General features: G+C 40.8%; 1 protein-coding gene across 4 annotated transcripts in view; it reads left to right on the forward strand.

Moving 5' to 3' along the window:
• The window catches only part of Washc3 (WASH complex subunit 3), a 47,263-nt gene extending 28,122 nt beyond the window's left edge, over positions 1-19,141 (forward strand). For 2 of the 4 annotated variants that reach the window (XM_052753039.1, XM_052753040.1), the window contains exons 6-8: positions 7,862-7,918; positions 9,077-9,141; positions 18,905-19,141. In XM_052753039.1, coding sequence (XP_052608999.1) covers positions 7,862-7,918; positions 9,077-9,141; positions 18,905-18,989 — 207 coding nt within the window. In that variant the 3' untranslated portion in view covers positions 18,990-19,141. The remainder of the gene's footprint in view (positions 1-7,861; positions 7,919-9,076; positions 9,142-18,904) is intronic. The other 2 variants (XM_052753041.1, XM_052753042.1) reach the window with 1 other exon arrangement.
• The last annotated feature ends 1,285 nt before the right edge of the window (positions 19,142-20,426 follow it).

Here is a 20,426-nt window from a genome sequence, read left to right on the forward strand (position 1 = left end):
TATATGGGTGTCCGTGTCTGCTGCTGCTGTCGCCTATGACCCCTTGATTCCTCAGCTGTCCCCTTCACTGATTCCACCCTTGCCGTACTTCCGTAGTCCAGTGTGTTTGCGTGCCAGTGTTGCAGATCTTTCTCTGTGGCGCTTTTATCAACGTGCTCATTTGTTTCCAGAAACTAGTTGTTTGCCGTACTGCTTTTGTGCATGGTGCTTAGTGTGCCTGGGAAATCTATTTTCAACTGTGAACCTTTGGAAGGTCAAAAGTCCTCAGTCACATATGAGGAACAGCCACAGATCAAGACACTGATGTACGTGCGTGCGTGGAGGCCGGTCTCCCCTCCCAGGGTTGCTGATCGACACTTGGCCCCAGTACACTTGCGTTCATTGTTTTTAATGTGGTATTAGACACTTTGAAATGGATTTCATTTACACACAAGTTTTAGGGGTGGATGGGATGGCTCAGCAGTTAATGCTTCTCGATCCTCTTGGGGTTTGGTTCCCAGCACCTTACAGTAGAGAGCTTACAGCTGCCTGTCCCTCTGGCTCCAGGGGATCTGATACCATCTTTTGACCACTGCAGGCACCAACAAGCACACCACACACACACAGGAGTGTGCACACATCACACACACACACACACACACACACACTCACACACAAATAAAAATAAAATAAAAATTTTAAGTAAGTTAAAAGGGGTAAGTAGAAAATAAGAAAATAGAAAATGCAAAATAATATTCAAAATGTAGTTGAGAGCCAGCAAGATGGCTCAGCAGGTTAAGACACTTACCTAACAACTTGAGTTCAGTCCCCAGCACCTGCATAAAAGTAAATGTGGTAAGAATGTACTTTTCTTGAAGTCATCAGATTTTTGTATGAATGGCATTATAATTAAAATAATTTAGATACTACATAAGATGCGTTATCTGAAATAGCTTCTTAAAGTCAAGTATCCATTTCATCCAACTTTGCTGAAGGCCAATAAAATTGGTTTCAGTGTATTAAACCACTGGAGCCCAACACCTGCCCTCCTCCATCCTGGACACAGAGAAGGCACAAGTAAGCAAGCACTGTTGGCTTCATGCCCTTCATTTACACAACCTCTCTTAGCTCTCCAGAGGTTGTAGGAAGGCACAGCATCTTCTCCAGCCTCTCTCAGGTACAGGCACTGACTGGAAGGATCGCTGTGCCTGCTGAAAGCCACGGCCTTCCTTCACTCCAACCCCCTGTACATTAGTTCCCAGCTGCTGTTCATCCGTGCTGTTCTCTCTTCCATACTTTCCACCCCTGCCAGAAATAAGGGACCACCCCTGAAAGTTTTCCAAATGGGTAAAGGGGAAAAACAACCACTGGAATTTAAGCAGTTACTTCCTTTTGCTTATTCCTTTTTGAAATACATAGTTCGCACCTTTCCTGTTAATTTATTTATCAAGCATTTGGGTTAATTTATGAGACAAACAATAAAACCTGTGAGCTATCATAGGAAGCAGGCTTCCTCAGGAGGGAGAGGATGCCTGTCAGCAGGTCCAGACCTGAACAGTCCTGAAAAGTCTCCAGCACACAGCAATGTCTTTCATTTCCTGACCTAGGTTCACAAAGACCTTTAATTAGTTGCTTAGATCAAGGCTGATGATGTCATTACCAGATTCAAGGCTCTTTACTCTGGCTCTGTAGCCTCCATGGGTGCTTAACTCTGGCCATCTTTTTTTGTGTGTACATGGATTATTAAGGTCAAAGAATGTGAGAATCATAATGTGGCTGCCTAAACACCTTACCTTAACTAGAATATTAACTCAGAAGTAAATATTCTGTGACTTAAATCACTAGAATCTTCTCTATTGCTTTTATTGCTATATTTGGAGAAATGGCTTTAAATTTACTTGAACAATATGTGCATGCTTTTAACATCTGAATTCATAGACTCGTAATTTGATTAGCAAATTCTAATGATTTTATAATTAATTTTGGGGAGCTGAAGTGAAGGCTCAGTAGTATAAAGAATATTTATACTTGCAGAAGACCTGAGTTCTGTTTCCGCACCCACATCACACTGCTCACAAACACCCATAACTCTTAACTCCAGGATCTGGCACCCTCTTCTAGATTCTGAGGGTACTTCATATAGACCCAGGCATATACATATGCATAATTTAAATAAACATTTTAAGTTATTTTCTAATTTAGAAAGTTAAAGTATAATAAAATTTAAAATGAAAGTGAATACATTTATAGTAAGAAGTTATCTGATTGGAATGAGGTGATGATTCCACCATTGATGAGCCTGTCAAAGCAAGCATTAAAATTCTACATGCCAAGCCAGGTACAGTGGTGCACACCTTTAATCCCAATACTAATGAGGCAGAGGCAGGTGGATCTCTGTGATTTCAAGACCAGCCTGGTCTACACAGTGAGCTCCAGGCTGTCCAAGGCTACTTGCCTCAAGATAGATAGATAGATAGATAGATAGATAGATAGATAGATAGATAGATAGATAGATAAATAGATAGACAGATTCTGTCTACCACTTACACATGACATTAAAGGGAAGAAATTGGGTCTCCCGAAGCTTCAAGTTACTCTTAAATCAACAAATACTTGAGTAGTTACAGATGAAAGAAACTATTTTATGCCCTCCTGGCCATTAGCACGAGTTTATTATGTTATAAGTGTATTTTATGGGGCGTAGGATGGTGTTAATAACATGGGGAAACTGGTGTAGCTATGTTTTAAATGATCTCATAATAGATTCCTAACTTTTGGAAATGATTTTCTTAAAGGTTTTAAGCTTCATATGCATCCAGGTGAAGTTTAATTTCTTATCCCTAAAACACAGAGACAGAACTGCTAAAATGTGTTTATTCTATGAATAAAGTCACAGGGATTGCCTTACCAACTTCCTGAGCCCTGAGAATGGCTGGTGTGCCTTTACCCATTTCTTCCTGTGAGCTGTCCCTGCGTCTGTGAAGATGGCAGATGAGCAGTCAATGAGAAGGATGCTCATCTCTTGAAATAATCCTTGCAAAAGAACTCAGTCACTACTCGTTTTCCTAGAAATGGCTGTTTGGTACTGGGCAAGATTTGTGACCCGCATACATATTTAGGTTCAAGATAGAAACACTTAGAAGGAACAATCTCCACATTAATATGGGAGCACAGCATTTTCTAGATCTGTCCAAGTCTTTGTAACTTGTCTTACAGAGTCTTGCAAAGCTTCCTTCTTTAGATAGCTATATTTGTGTTAAAGTCTAGAAGATATTTATTTAAAGTCATTTCATATTCCTTTACTGGAAGCTTCCAGGAGAAAAAAAAATCATTGAGTATGTGTTTTGTTTTATGATTTGGTCAGCAAACAAATTATATATATTTTTATCGAGTATATATGTAATATATATATAATGAAAATTTTATCCTTGACATAAGACCATACCACTTTATAAAATGCAGTGTGTTTTTAAAATGGCATTCTTGGGCTGGAAAGATGGCCCAGCTGTTAAGAGGACTGACTGCTCATTCAGAGGACCCTGGTTCAATTCCCAGCACCCACATGACAGCTCACAACAGTCTGTAACTCTAGTTCCAGGAGACCCGACATCCATGGCAAAACACCAATGCACATAAAATAAAAACCAATAAATTTTTACAATGGCATTCTTAACCATGGAGATGCATGTCTGTAATACCACAACTTGGAAGGTGAAGGCAGAAGATCAGGAATTCAAGGCTAGCCCCAAGCTACATAACTTATTTGAAGGCAAGCCTGGGCTACATGAAATCTTGTCTCAAAATAAACACCTGAACAAACCTAAATAAATGAATAAAAGTAGCACTTTTGGAACATCAGAAGGCAAAGATACAGTTGAGTCCATTTCACCACGTCATAGAAGCGCATTAGCATGTAGTGGCTTCTTTTCCAGCCCAGAACATCCCACAGTTTCTGCACACCTCTTTCTTTGCAAGTGGAAAATGGTTTTGAGACAGAGCCTTGCTGTGTAACCCAGACTGGCCCCAGACTTGGGACCTTCTGCCTGAGCCTGGAGAGCTTGGGTTACAGGTGTCCTTCCCCACTGCTCCCTCTGAAAAACAAGTTCTGCCTTCCTGTCAGCTCAGTAGACTTGTATTATGCTTGCTCTATGTAAGGGAAGGACTTCATGGTTTCCACTTCTTACAACTAAGTTATTGGATTCAAATTCATAAAATGATAGGAAAAAGGCCTAAAATATAAGGATTTGGTTTTGTTATTTGTTATTTTTTTTTCAAGAAGCATAGCTCTTTTTTTTTTTTCCTTCAGATCTAAAACTTTAGGAAAATTTCAGCATGGTTTATAGAGAGATTTAGTAGCTTGGTTCCCATTAACACAACAGCAGATTATTGTGTAAATATTGGCAGGCCTGGAGACCTCCCAACAGTTCTTGTGATATAAGAAACTAGCATTTAACCATTAGCGCTGCCATTCTAATTTCATTAGCATGGCTTCTTTACACACTTTCTCCAGTGACGCAAATGCAGACCCATGGCTGCCTCCTCTCCCCTTCATTACTTCTGTTGGACAGGCTGCCCTTACCGCTTGCCAAAGAAAACCCCACAGTTCCGTAGACTTCATTTCAAGGTCTCCTGTGTCCTCCTCAGACCACCAGGAGCTTTGTCTCTTCGTGACTAGAAATTGGACACTTCTTTTTGATGGCTAGTGAACCACTCTTGTTACTTGACGTCCTACCGAGACGAGCAAACAGCACATTTCCCGAGCAGCGTCCCCGCACATACAACGGCAGGTCCTGTCCTCGGAACACAGGCCCAACTGGTGGTTTTGTTTTTCATCAGACTTTATGAGATTTACATCAGGGTGTGATTAGAAGCCTCTGCAGGGCGGACGGTTGAAAAACGGGTGTATTTTCCTTTATCTGTATCAATATACAAAAGTGACAGAAAGCTCACTGGACTTTGGATAGTTCTGTGTTCTCCTTCTGTAACTGGTTCCAGAAAAGTCAGGTTAAAATATGGAGCTCCGGGCTCAGATGTCTGTTATTCTTTGACTATAATCAGTTCCATGAATCTATTAGAATGGGGAGTTGATCTGATTCTCCCAGCATCCCTGGTTCTCACTTGTGTGTTTCCAGCCACCGCCACCCACCCACCCCACTTTGCCTTATATACACTTTTTGTGCTGTAGTTTAGGAGACGCTGGTGTTGGAGTTTTTTTGCTTTTTTGTTTTGTTTGGGTTTTGTTTTGGTTTTTTTTTTTTTTTTAACCTCATTTTTCTTCCCTTCTGCTTTCTGGGTTTTGTAATTTATTTTTGTAACCTTTCCAGTGATGTCCTGTGGCTTATGCTAACATATGATAAATAAATCACGTAGTTGTGCTTGTAGAAAGACCTTCTGACATCAAATCATACTTAATAGAAGCTGAGAGGCTGTCTGGTTCTTCTTGTTGTTGCTTTTAGGAAATATGGCATGAACTCTGTTCTTTTCCCTTTTATCCTTCATGACTTTGAGTCAGTGCTTTTGGAAAATGAAATGTTCTAAACTTCTTACGTTCCGTTATCCTAAATAGTTAACTAGGTCCCATCACCACCCCCACATGTCCCAGCTCCCACTCATGGCCTCCGTAATGTGTTTAATGCACTGATACCAGTTAGTGTTGCCGGTGTGTGCGTGGTGGAGGGCCAGGCACTCAAGCGTGGCAGCCTACCAGGGGCCACATCCCTGAAGAAAGCTGACTGTCCCTCGCACGCAGCCAGCAACTGCCAAGAGCGGTTGGTAACAGTGACACTTGCTAAGCGCCCCCCACCGCCCCTCCCCACCCCCGCATCCATGCTGGCCTTTGGACTGGTTCGATCTTATGCGGCTTTTGTGCAGGCAGCCAGGGGAGCCGAGAGCTCCTCTGGGCAGTGGTTGTCACGTCCAGAAACACTGTTTGAAGCTGACCCCAGCCTCTTGCAGTCTCTCCCTCCTCTTTCGTGATGGGTCCTGGGCCCTGTGACAGCAGGTGTGACATAGATGTCCCCATTGGGAGCTGAGCACTCCACGGGCACTCGTCCTCTGTCCTTTGGCCAGATGTGGTTCTATTCACCACTATTCACTGCAAAATGAAGCTTCTCTCAGAAGGGTGGACACTTAGACTAATCCCCTGGTAGAAAGTTAAGCAGTAGATTTGGGTTGTAAATCCATTTTACTCAGGCCTTGGTTTTAGAAAATCTACTTCAAGAGTAGGGCTTGTCTTAACCTCTTGCTTACTCTACTCCATATGTTAGTCTGTTTGTACAGGATGGGCTTTTTGTTTTGGTTTGTATTCAGTGTTTCAGTAGTCTTTCCTCTAACTTTGTAAGTGATCAAAGGCCCAGAGTTTTATCTTCTTTTTCTTTGTATTCCAGACCTGTCATAATTCACTACTCAGAACACAGTAACTCTGCCTTATGGGACTAGTTATTTTGGGGAAACAGCTCTGGAAAGAATTCTAGGTTGGAATTATTGATACTTGTCCATCTAATATTTAGGGCACAGTGAAGCAGGTTGCTTAAACCTTTTCCGTTTGTTGAATCTCTTTCTCCTGACAATTTTTATACAACCTCAGGCATATCTGTTTATGTAAAGCAGGTACAGAAATCAAACCCCTATTGATAATAGATCATGAAAAGGTGTTTAAAAACAACTCATGAGCATGTATATGGTTTTCTACCTTTTAAAGGTTAAAATAAATTTTAAACTAAAGAGATGGATGTTCTCATTTATCTACGTAAACAATTAAAATTTGGTTGAATGTTGATACTGTAGGATTTTTTTATTTATTATATATACAGTGTCCTGCCTACATGTATGCTTTCTGCCAGAAGAGGGCATCAGATCTCATTATAGATGGTTGTGAGCCACCATGTGGTTGCTGGGAATTAAACTCAGGACCTCTGGAAGAGTGGCCAGTGCTCTTAACCTCTGAGCCATCTCTCCAGCCTCATATTTTATTTTCTAATCAGTGATGAGAACACCACTTCATATAAACACATAGTTTAAAAAAATAGCAAAATTTTTTAAAACTATTTCAGGAATTGTTGCTAATTCTGTTTTAATCACAAGCCAGAATTCCTTGATCAATTTTTTTAATTGGAGTGTGTGTGTGTGTGTGTGTGTGTGTGTGTGTGTGTGTGTGTGTGTTTGTGTATACCTACAGAGGCCAGAAGAGGGTGTCTGATCCCCTGGAGCTAGAGTTCCAGACAGTTATTGTGGGGGTCTCTGCAGACACCATGGCCAACAGAGCAACTGTCCTCACGAGGCAAGAAGGAAATCCTGTTCAACACAACTCAGTAGTTGGTACCGATTCAGACTTCTAGAATCTGACACCAGGTAGTTTATTTTAGGCATATCTAAGTACAGTACAATTTTGCAAAACAGTTTCCAGGTGTAACACAATCCCCTCTGCACAAGGAGATATAATTACACCAACACTCTTCTCAAAGTACATGTCACTTTTCCCATGAAGATGGGTACTAGAGATATCTTAAGGGCCTAGGGAGGCTCTGGTATGGTCTCAGTCATACATATATGTAGAAGTTATCTAGACTATTAGCTACCTCTGGTCCTAATTGTGGGAACTTAGCTGGGCCCTGGCCATACAGATAGCACAGAGGTCACCTAGACCATTGATATTTCCAGTCCATCCTGCTTTGGGGAGCCTAGGAGAGCCCCTGGCCATACAGATTGCACACAGATCACCTAGGCTATTAGCCACATCCATTCCCAGACTTCTGGGCAAAAAAAAAAAAAAAAAAAAACAGGTTATACATTGCTTCCATTGAAGAGACAGCCCTGTGTGTTTAACATTCCTGGTTTCCCTGGTGCTTGTCCATAAGCACACGGACCTTTGTGTTCCCAACAGGTTGTGAGCTGCCCGACAGGTGCTGGGAGCCAAGCTCTGGGCCTCTGGGAGATGCAGGTACTCTCAACCATTGAGCTGTCTCCAACCCAAACTTTGTTTTTAATGAAACTCAAGCAGCAATTTGTAACTTCAAACATTTGACCATGCTACAACCCAGATTATACTATTTTGACACTTATATGCCGAGGCACAACAGTGAGCAATCATGACTAAAGTTTGTCTTCCATAATTAAGCCATTGTTTCTATAAGGGCAGAAAAAGGCACTGCAGCTCATAACGTGCAATAGTATTGAATCCAAGCAGAGGTGTGTCAGGTGGCATTCCTAATGCCATGTGGCTTGATGGCATGCACAGGGCAAAGTACACATGCCGTGTGTCAAGAACCAAGGCTTCAGTAGTGCCGCATGCTACAACACAGACAAGTACTGACCGAAACACCTCAGTTCAGTTCATCATGCACTTCAGTTTGAATTAATTGTGGGGTGTACTACTTCCAGGAACCACTTACTGCTGCCAAAGGTTTTGAGACATCCACATTCAGTGATGTGAAGCTATGGAGTTTGTTTATTCATCAAATGAGTTCTTTTTTCAAATAAATTTGTATTCATTTCTGATGTATCCTTCTCTTATACTTTGCTATTCTTACTCTGAATGCAGATATTCATATATTCTTGGTGTTTCTCAGTTTATCGCCTATATTGTCCTTGCTTCATGTTTATAGTGGTGTTGAGAAGATGTTCAATATATTTCTTGAATTCTACATGCCTAAGGTGTCTAAATGAAATCGGGATATTTGCTTATTACATGAACACTTACGTTGGTATGTGCTATGTTTTGAAAAGCTCTGAAACTTTGGTTTTCATTTGAAAAGCATAGTTAACTGTTCATTCTATCAGTTTAGCTAAACTTCTAGTCATCTGGGCTGTCGATGCTTTCTGTCTTTGGATGAGAATGTAATCTCCTCATCCTGCACAGCAGAAGTGGCCATGAGATAGTTTAAGTGACTTGGTTTGTGTTTATGTGGATTAGATAATGCTGATTCCATCAGATCAGTGTGCCCTGAGGTCATTCAAATGCTTGGCACATACAGCAGTAGAAGCAAAGAAGACCTGCTTTAAATGATGATGTACCTCAATGTATTCTTTTAGGTGGTTCATGGAAATAATGAAGAAGGCTTTCTAATAACTGAATTATTATCTTTTGACTTTTGCTTAGGGTGTTCCAGTGATGGCAATCAGAAACAAAATGATATCAGAAGGGCTGGACCCAGAGCTTCTTGAGTAAGTAGTATTTCTAATAAAATCATATTGACACGGTACTAAATCTGTCAGTTGTAACAAAAAAAAAAACATTTCAAGTTCTCTGTACTGTTTCCTATACAGTGTTTTATAGTTGAGATTATCATCGTCATAAATCTTGCCCCTGCTATGTTAAAAAAAAAGAAAAGGAAATCTCCTAGGCTACTAAAACTAGCCCTTGCACACTTCAAGAGATGAGATTCAGTGATAACACTGGTCAGAATTTGGTAGATGGGCCTTTGGGTTTCTTGTTTTTTGTTTTTGTTTTTCCCATACTGACTTCTCCTTTGGGGGTGCTATGACAAAATATTATCCACCTCTCCTTTACTTAAGGTCATAATACTTAAGAAATGTGTTCTACAGTGACCTAGATTAAGCAAGACTGAGAAATAACTCGGATAAACAGTATCCTAGGTGCACATTAATGGTTATTATGAAAAGGATGCCAGTTTGAATGTGTATTATAAAATATTTTTTGGAAATGCTAAGAAATCACAGCTCGGAGCTTTGATAATAATTCATTCCATCCAAGCCAGCCTGACCATGTGGTTCATCTCAATAAATTATAGATCTTAATGGGTTCCTCACAAGCCTTCTGCTTTGCAAGTCTCCAGATTCTTGTAAAGAGCCTGTCTGGTTGGAGCTTGCATTCACCCCTGTGTCACCCGGGCATTCAAACTGTGCTAGCAGTGTGCTTTGGAATTTTTCTTGGCTTCAGCACGTCAGGAGAAGGTGTGCATTTTGGAAATGAAATACCATAAAAGTCATCTTCTCATATTTTATCTTAAAAAATGTGAAATTCAAGAATGCCTTTAAAGCTGCCAACAATGGATTTTCCAACATTTATGTTCATTTGGTGTGTTTCCAAGTAGCAAAAGGCTTGACTACAATAGCCTGGCTTGCTGAATTGAGCAAAGCATATCTGGAATGTTTAATATGTGTTCTGGAAATTGTTTCTGACATTTTAAAAGTAGATGGATTGTGGCATGTATTTTAATAAGAATTGAACATTTGGATTCAATCTATTTTGGTGCTTGAGTTGTATAATTATAAGTAGATTTACCATCAATTAGGATTCTTTCTGCTTCTGGAAATATACAATAGGCCATAAATAATAACAGAGATCAAAAATGACCTTTAAAAAGATGATATTTCCCTCTGGGGAGACAGGAAAGCCGGTGTCCTGGAAACATCCCCACGGGCTGCATAGCCAGTCTTCGGCTGCTGATGGTTTCATTCATCTCCTTCCCAAATGAAACTGATTCATGGCCCTTTCATTCACACTGTTCATACTAGCAACTTGAAGATCACCTTTGCGTCTTCCCTCTTCCCGACCCTACTGTGTCAATCACTATGATTTTTCTCAGTTTTAATATCGCTGACCTTTTACCACGTGCTTACCTACCCATTGCTGCTCTCCCGACTCTCATCCTTTCTCACCTGAGGAGTTAGTATGGTAGCACCTGATTTGGTTTTGTGTTCTCTGTCAAGCCATCCAGTAAAGCCAAGTGTATTTGCTCATAACGTCATTCTTGCCTTTAACATGTAGTGTCTCACTGTTGCATGTAAATGCTTTTCCCATTATGTCCTGGAGTATTTCTCAAGCTCTTGCTAGTTCTATACATGTTCATTTTATGTGACCATTGCAAATGACCTATGTTTCTCTGACTAGATCATCATTCTCTTCCCTTTTGACATTTTTATATGCTGTCTTAACTCTCCTTGGAACCCCTTCCCCTATTTCATTGGCCCAGGTAACTCCTTATTCTTTAAGAGTATTAGGTATTGTCACTTTAATAGATCGGTAAGCGTGATCCAGGGGCAAAACCCACACCCACCCAGTGTGTTCTTATATCACCCTTAGCAAATGTGGGTGTATGTCATTGTCTGTAAATGTTGAGAAACAGTTAGTTGTGAGGTGGGTGCCAAGTTGTAGGGTAGGATTCCAGTAACAGCATGGCCTTACAGAAAAGCTGCTTCTCAACCACAGCCTAGAGGCTGCCTTCTGACCCATTACCTCAGAGATACATGCCACTGGCCACCAGGGGCACTGGCTGGAGTGGACTGACTCACTTAGGCAATCACCGCTACAACCATTTCCATCTCCATTAGCTTAATATAAGTATAACAGCCACCTTGTTCACAGGGGAAGTCTGGGGCTGTGGAATCGGGGTTACACAAGTTAGGGACCTTCACTTGGGGAAGGAAGTTTGATGTGATGTACAAGGAGGAAATGTACCATCCAAGGGGAAACATAGTTTTATTTAGATTAGGTACAAAATAAACCTCGTCCAAGAACTTTGAGTAAAGAGTGTGCTGATTCTCTTTTCCTTAAAAGTATAAACAAAACTTTCTGTTTTTATTATCCTCAGGTAGTAAGACAAGTTCATAGAACTGTGGAAGAGCTAGTCTAGATCTGTCTGGCCTGGACAGAGAGCAGAACTGCAGTTGAGGGAGAAAGAAACACCCGTCAGTAAGCATGCTGTCGGACTGGTGTGGCACATCAAAGGCTGGAGACCAAAAGCATGCTGTTTGAAAGTAAAAGTTTTTATGAGAAAGCCTGGCAGTTTTACTGGAAAATTATGCCTGTCCTTGAATTTGAGATGTCTACAAAACTGATGAAAATATTTGATAAGTACTGAACAAGTATCTGTTTGATACTTCTAATTGTTTTAATTATTTTTTTTTAAATCTTCAGCTTGTCAAAATTAGTCTTGGTGCTGCTGACATAAAAAGACTTGGGAATGTCACTGTCATACTTAGGTTAAGGGGACAATTGAAACTTTTAATTAATCTTTTTTCAGAGATCAAACTGCTTTAATGTTGTATCCTGAAATACAGAATAGTAAATCATCCTTTTAGAATTCTTTCAATCAATGCCTAGATTTTCTTACCAGGAAACAAAAGTACCACCGCTTTGTGTCTCAGAACTAATATCAGTATTACCTAGTAATGACTACCTTTGTGCCTCTGGGATGACGGATTAGCCTTGGCCCTGTGCAGCTCAGGAGCACGTTCATGGTGATGAAGGCGGTTCAGGCCACCTTAGGCTAGAGACATCTGCATGAGGCAGTTGAGATGAAAGGCCACACTGTCCTTGTATCTCTAGAACCATGAATTGATCTGTAAAATGGGAAATAGAATGGTTAAGCTCCGCAGTAATGGTGTAGGTGCTCAGGAGAGCTCTGGACAAGCAGTGAGTGGTTAATGAATGTTAGTTGTGACTTGTGAATGCTCTAAACCATGGATTTCCCAAGTTTTGGGGTCAAAGCTTGTTTATAATCCTACTTGTCTGTATACTATCATGTTTTCAGCAGACATTATTTCATACACAGAATATGATCTTTTAAAATTATACACTGTTTATTCAAACTGAACATCTCCACTTCCAATTCTGTAGCAAAGACATATTGTTGTAAATTAGTGGTCTGTCAGAGCTCTACGTTATAGCAACAGGCACTCTTCAGGGAAGAACAAACTCTAGGGCTCTGAACAGAGAGAACACTGACGAAATACGAACCTCAAGGCTCCACCCCTAGATGAACAGCTGCAGGCAATCAGTAGCTGCTGTGAGAGGGGAAATTGGGTTATCCAATCAACCCCAAGTGGTCAGCCTGAAACATACACATATGAACAACACTGAATGGATTAAGTAGGGAGGACATGTATGTGTATGTATGTATATATATATATATATATATATATGAGATATATACTCGTGTATACACATATACATATGCACTATATTTAGTTAGTATATATACATATGCATTATATATATAAATTATAGAAGAGGTCATAAATTTGAGAGGGAGTTGGTAGGTACTGAAGGAGTTGAAGGGAAGAGGGAGGAATAGAAATGATTAAAAATCACCACTGCCGGGCGGTGGTGGCGCACGCCTTTAATCCCAGCACTCGGGAGGCAGAGCCAGGCGGATCTCTGTGAGTTCGAGGCCAGCCTGGACTACCAAGTGAGTTCCAGGAAAGGCGCAAAGCTACACAGAGAAACCCTGTCTCGAAAAACCAAAAAAAAAAAAAAAAAAAAAAAAAAAATCACCACTTACATATTTAATTCTCGAATTAATAAAAGTTAAAAAAATCAGACAAAGTAGGGATGACAGTGTATCTCAGTGGCGGAGTGTGTGCTTATTATTTGTGAGTCCTGGGTACATGTCCCAACACAAATGCCCTATGTATTCTAGCCGACAGCTGCTAGTAAGTCGTTGAGAGCTGCAATTAAAAATATTGAATGAGTGAAAAAACAGACCGAAGAAAACCCACCTATATTTTGGAATTGAGATCTATTTTTAATCAGTTTAAAGGCAATTTTTGCTCCATCATGTGGTTGGGCAGCAAGGAGCCAACAAGAATACTGATAGATTTATGTATAAGCTCCAAATGGATCAAAGGCCTCACTTAATGTAAGACCCGGAGTTCTGAAATATTTAGAGGAAAATGTGGAGAAATCACTTTCAGGAACAGACACAGGCAGGGACTTTCTGACTAAGATAATGTCCCTTAGGAAATAATGCCAACAACAGAAATGGGACCTGATAAAGCTAGGAAGGTCTATAGGTAAGGGAGACCGTTAACCAGTGAATAGACAGCCTACAGAATGGGAGAAGACCTTCGCTAGCTACACATTTCACTGAAGACCAATATCTACAGTGTGCAAAGAACTACAGACAACTGCCTCTAATTCCAGCTCCAGGAGGTTTGATACTGTCCGTCAGCCTGCACCTGCGTGAGGCGTATACATACACTTAATTAAATATGAATCTCTTTCTTTCTTAACAAGGTAAATATGATGCCAGGCAGTGGCTTAATCCAAGCACTCGGGAGGAAGAGGCAGACAGATGTCTGTGAGTTCTAGGCCAGCCTGGTCTACAGAGCGAGGACAGTGAGAACCGTTACCCAGAGAAACCCTGTCTCAAGAACAACAAAGATAAATGTTTTCTCTTAGTTATGGTTCTTGGATTACATATAGATACGTGTAATCTATATGTATGTATGGCATGAAAGTAGGAGCAGAACTGTCGGGGGGAACAAGGTGGACCATGGAAGTGAGTGGGAGAGGAGAGTATAGGGTGAGTGTGCTCACCAGGCAGTTTACACCTGTGTGAGATGTCCTGTGTAACATAGTGCTATGTACAAGAAATATACATGATGAAATTTCTAAAGGTACACAGTTGCCATATGCCTCAAAAATATCTATTCATTGAAAAATTTGTACATACATATTCACAGTGACATTGTTTGTAGTAACAAAGTAGTAAAACAATCTTAATGTCTTTCATTTAATGATGGATAAGCAAATGTGGTATATGTATATAATAGAATAATATTCACCAGGAAAAACAATGACATGATGTAATGCTGCAACATGGATGAACTTTGAATATATCATGCTAGTTGAAAGAACCCAGGCACAGTGGATGGGCATCCTCTGATCTCATTTATGTGAGATGTCCTGAACAGGCAGATCTTTAGAAAAAAGCACATCGTTAATTGACCGGAGTTGGGGGTAGAGGGGAATGCAGAGTACCTGCCAGTGTGTAAAGGCTTCTTTTTAGGGTCATAGAGACAGAATTAAGTGCTAGTGGTGGTGCACAGCCTTGTGCACCTGCCCAGCCCCTGTAATTCGTGCACTTGAGATGGTGAGTTTTCTAGTATCTGAGTTTACGTCAATTCTAAAGATAGCGAGAATTTAAGAATCTCAGGATCTGCTATTTCAATGAAAACGTGAATTTCCAGGGCCTTCTCTCGCCCTTCACCTCCTGGATTGCCACACATCCTGATGGCTGTTGTTTGCATCAGTGACCTAAGACTGTGCCACCCAAGTCCTAAGTTCCCAAGAGCGTGAAGCACGGTGCTCCCATTTCCGTGCCTACCCAGACTGTGCTCATCCTGGCTCCGCCATCTGTTTCTGGAAACGTCCTACTGCTCTCTGAAAATTCTCCACCAGTGTTTTCACGTCTTTTGAGTCTTTCCTGACCAACCCAAACAGTTATTTATGTTTTTTTCCCCACATCAACAGGTCCAGTCACACTGTGTAACAATTTATTTGCATTTTTGTCTCCCCCAATAATAAAACAGCTTCTTTAGGGCAAGAGCCCAGGGGTATTCACGTTAGCCCTAGAGGAACTTAGATCCTAGAAAATGGTAGGTGTGTGATGGGGAGACTCACATGACACAGGTGACATTCATTAGTGCTTACTCTGTGCCAGGTGTTGTTCAGCACTTTACAGTTAGTCATGTTGTCATCATGTCAATCCAGCCAGATATCTGGGCACAGAGTGGTCATCTCTGCCAAGTTGCCTGACACGGGAGTATCAAGGCTGGGATTGGAAGAGCCTGGCCGTAGAGTCCATGTTCTTAGCCACTGTAAAAGTACAGCATCATGCAGATCCGTGAATGATTGCACTTACAGTTTTTTCTTCTTTATTAACATATGTTAATTGTAAAAAATAATTTATTTTGACCACATACACGCTATTACTCTCTCTTATTCTGATTTCTATTTTCCTCTCCTTGATAATAGCCCTGATTTATTTTCATATATTCCACTCCACCAGATTTCACATATGAGAAAATATGATACTTATCTTTGAGGGGCTAGCTTATTTCATTTAACATGATGGTCTCCGGTTCCTTGCGGATGAAATAATCTCATTCTTTATTGTTGCTAAAATTCCATTATGTGTATATATCACATTTTATTTATTTGTCAATCCACTGATGAACAGCTAGGCTGATTTTATGACTTAGTTATTGTCAGGAGTGTAGTAATAAACATGTATATGCAGGTATTGCTGTTGATAGCTGATTTTCACTCTTGGTAATATGCTCAAAAGTGGTATATATGAATCATATGGAAATTCTGTTTTTCAGTTTTTAAGGAACTTCCATATTGATTTTCCTTGTGATTAGATATTCCTACCAGTAATAAATAAGCTTACCCCATCCTCCATCCCCCACCTCACACAAAGAAATAAATGGATACAAATAGGAAAGGAAGAAGTTAAATTATTGTCTGTTTGTGGATGAGATGATCTTGTAGTTTAAAGACCCAAAAGGCCCCCACCAGAAGAGTTTGCACTTTCAGCAAAGTGGCGGGTTACAGAATGAGCAGATTAGTTGCTGGGAGCTGAGGGGAAAAGAAATGTGGACTACCTACTGGTAGAGAAAGGGATTTTCCCCAACTCACAACACAATGGAAAGAAACAGCTAAGAAGTCAATCCCATTTACGATAGCCTGAAAACAAACAGAAAAATCAAATCTTCGCATAAATATTCTCATAGGTGTTAATGACGGTGAAAACTATAAATCACCAGACGCAAAAGTTGTAGAAGATCAAGATGATGGAAGGACCTCTCGTGTTTGTGGCTCAGGAGAATTAATATCATTTAAATGGTCACATTGCACTACATTTTAAGTTGTGCTCCTTTCTAGACTTAACTCTTTTTACCTTTTTGGTTTGTTTGGTTTTGGTTTTGGTTTGGTTTGGTTTGATTTTTCATGCAGGGTTTCTCTATGTAGCCCTAGCTGTCCTGAAACTCACTCTGTAGATCATGCTGGCCTTGAACTAACAGAGATCTGCCTCCCAAGTGTTGGGATTAAAGGTGTGTGCCACCACCGCCTGGCTACCTTTTAATTTTTTTTATTTATTTTGTTTTTTGTCATCAGATCTTGCTAGGAAGGCCAGGTGACCATAAACTCATAGCAATCCTCCTGTCTCAGCCTCCCAAATAGTGAGATTATAGGCATGCATCACCCTAACCGGCCAACCCGTTTCTTAGATAGCACTTGTTTTAGAGAAATATGTACATTGCTTCATTTGCTTGAGTTGTCATAGATGCTAATATAATTTTGATGTAGTAATTTTATTATTTCTAATGCCCTGTAGTAATTTTTCCCTTCAAAATTAACAAAAAATGGAAGGCAGGTATAGTGGTGCACTCTGGGAGACAGAGGCAGGAAGCTATCCATGAGTTCAAGGCCAGCCTGGTCTACATAGTGAGTTTCAGAGCTACATTGTGAGGCCCTGTCTTGGAAAAGCAGTGGAGATGTTAGAAATTAACAGTGTAGCAGAGAGAAACTTAATGGGAAAACATGCCCTGTGCTGTGCCTTCGGCTCAGAGCTCTTGCAGCTGTGAAAGGTGATGCAGCTGATGGACTGTATCAGTATTTTAGGTAGAGAGAGCATCAGTCAAACCTGGAAATGCCACTTCAGACCTTCAAAGCTTTTCTTTGGTGGGTCCGTGTCACCACCTCAAAGACACAGTCTAACATTGCTCAGCAGAGCACATGAGTTTATATTTGACAGGCAAAAACAGTGCCAGCATGTCTTTATGTTTAGTAACAAGCCAAACATTCAAATCTGTCAGCCTTATTTTAGTCATAGTTCTGAGTAGCTGAAAGTAACAAGCAGACAATGTATTCCCTCATTATAGTGATAACTTCTACTCAGTGTCTCTCCTGAAGCTTTAATAATAGCCAAGGGACCTGAGTCAGAAATCAATCCAGTAATCTGGCAACTTTACTTGAAGAGCACATAGCATCTCATTTTTCTTCCTTTTCTCTCTTGGTTTCTCCAGCGGTTTACTTTCCCTATTTAATTTGCTCCCTGGTTAAGAGTGAGCAGAAGCTAAGGCCTGGTGCATGGGTGTTGAGTGGGCACTTCCTAGCACAGACACTGTGAAGTCCACTGAAAACACGCTGTGTCTTGGGGGAATATTAGGGGGGGGAGGTGTGGACGTGTTTCTGGGTGTGGTGCACATATGGGTGTAGGTGCACACATGCACACATGTGCTTATCCCCTGGAGGTCAGAGGACAGCCTTGTGGGTGCCGTTCCTCCTGTTGTCTGAGATGAGGTCTCTGCTTGTCTTGCAACTTCACCAGGTAGCTTAGACTCACTGACCAGAAAGCTGCAAGGACTCACCTGTCTCCACTTCCCGCTTCACCATCTCTGGGACTCCAAGCATGTGTCACCACTTCTGGCTTTTTGCGTGGTTTAGGGGATCCGAACTCAGATCCTCACACTTGCAGGAGAAATACTTTACCAACTGAGCCATCTGTCCAGTCACTCACAGTGACTTTTAATAGTCCTATAAGTTTTTATGTTTGTTTAGTGTAACACACTCATGCAAAGTCGGGGTTTAAACAATCGGTTTTCCTGTTGTGCTGTCTTTGAGATAGTATTTTTTTTAATCAACTCATTCTTCTTCACAAAAAACTTGTGAGTGAAAACGTCCCATAGACATTAAGAACCTTCTTTGACCAGGCGCTCCTCCCCCACAAACTTTCCACGTTGCCGTGCTTCTTAGCCCTTCTTGAACCCTTCCTGCTTCTGAGTTTCCAGGGCTTTCGTTTTTCTTTCCATTCCTCACTTTCCATCTGTACCTCAGTGTACACTTGAGGCAGCAGGGACTTAATACTGGCCGTGCCAGCCTATCCACATCTCATCTCTGTCTATAGTTGTCTCCATGGTAACGAGATGCAGAGTGCTGAGGGAGCACAGGGTGTCAGGGCTGGCAAGAGTGCCTTGGCCTCAGCGGAAATAGCACTTCATCCCCAACCCGTGGAAGTCAGAGGCAGCCCACTGGGGTGCAGTTCCTGGTAAAGCACACAGGCCTGGCAGGTTTGTTAGCAGCAGTACTCCAAGATGAACCTAATTCACACTTTGTAAGTGCTTGCTTTCAGCTGGAAAAACCTTTAAATTTTTCCTTTTTTCTTTTTTTCAGGAAGCCAGATGCTCCAGTGCCTAATGGTGCAAGTGAAAAAGCCATAGAAGAAAGTTCAGATAGTGAATCTTCTTTCAGTGACTAAGTTGAATGGCGATGAGAATTACATAGATGTGTTTACATTCTGTGGAAGAGTCTAAACTCTAGCTCTTAGTGGTAAAAACCATCAAATGGCCACATACCCACCCCATCCTTCCTTTGTTTAAGAATAAAAATAAAGCATTTCTAACCTTCCAATATGCTTCCTTAACCAAATAAAATGCTCTGCAATTAAAAACAGAACAACCTCAGTTGCTATGGGTGCCACAAATTCTAAGATGGATTCGATGGGCATCCTAAATGGAGTTAGTTTGAGCTTACTGATCACAAGTAGACTCTATGTAAAAAGAGAATGTGACTAATTATTCAACTTAGTGAATATGTTAGTTTGAAAATTATTGTGTACATTTGTTTCATAAGCTTTTTGAAGAAACTTCTGGCAGAAAGCAATACAAGATTAAGATTTCCTGTCATTGTTTAAAACTTACACATGCCTATTCTGGAATTCATTGATGATATTTAATAGCACCTATATCTTTTTATGCCTTGGCCAATAGTTTATATATTATCAAAGTCAGATATTTTCTTGTATCTGTTACCAACCAGAAGTATTGGAGGTAATCACAGTGTGGGTCAGAGAGAACAGTCCTCACTGTCATCAGCTCCTTTATTGCCTTGACAAAAGATTAAATTTCTAAAGTTAAAATGTTCTCACGGGGTTGGGGATTTAGCTCAGTGGTAGAGCACTTGCCTAGCAAGCGCAAGGCCCTGGGTTTGATCCTCAGCTCCAAAAAAAAAAAGAAAGAAAGAAAGAAAGAAAGAAAGAAAGAAAGAAAGAAAGAAAGAAAGAGAGAGAGAGAGAGAGAGAGAGAGAGAGAGAGAGAAGAAAGAAAGAAAGAAAGAAAGAAAGAAAGAAAGAAAGAAAGAAAGAAAGAAAAAGAAAGAAAAAACATGTTCTCACATCACCTGCAAGTAAATCTTCATAAATAACTACATAAACACAGCCTAGAAAAACTTGTAAAATGCTTAGGTGGGAAGATATATAAAGCATTTGATTCATAGTGTTCTTAGTTTAGGTCCCCTGAGAGGAGAGCCCAAGAAAAGGTCTTGGGTCTATGTAGGTCATTTGTGAAATTATCCCAGGAAGTATAACTGAGAGAACAGGGAGAGCAAGAGGGAGAAAACCGGTGTGAAGAAGTAGCATGCAGCTGCCAGTTTAGGTTTGAACGCCCTAAGCGCTGCAGGGCAGCTGGTAGAGCAGCTGGTAGAGCCCTCCCAGAGCCGTCCGCCAGGCAGAACTGAGGTCCTGAGGCAGGCTCTGTAACCCACCAGGGAGAGGGTGGCTTGTAAGGACAGTTGCCGTCCTTAAGCTTCTGGGAAAACAAGCTTCCCAAGTCTTAAAAATGATCCTGAAATTGTAACCAGAATAAAATGCCTGGATAATTGTTGCTGTGGGTAAATATGAGCTCAGAACCACAGGTGT

Source organism: Peromyscus californicus, unplaced genomic scaffold (assembly GCF_007827085.1).
Source record: "Peromyscus californicus insignis strain IS unplaced genomic scaffold, ASM782708v3 Scaffold_24__1_contigs__length_46423439, whole genome shotgun sequence".
NCBI lineage: Eukaryota > Metazoa > Chordata > Mammalia > Rodentia > Cricetidae > Peromyscus > Peromyscus californicus.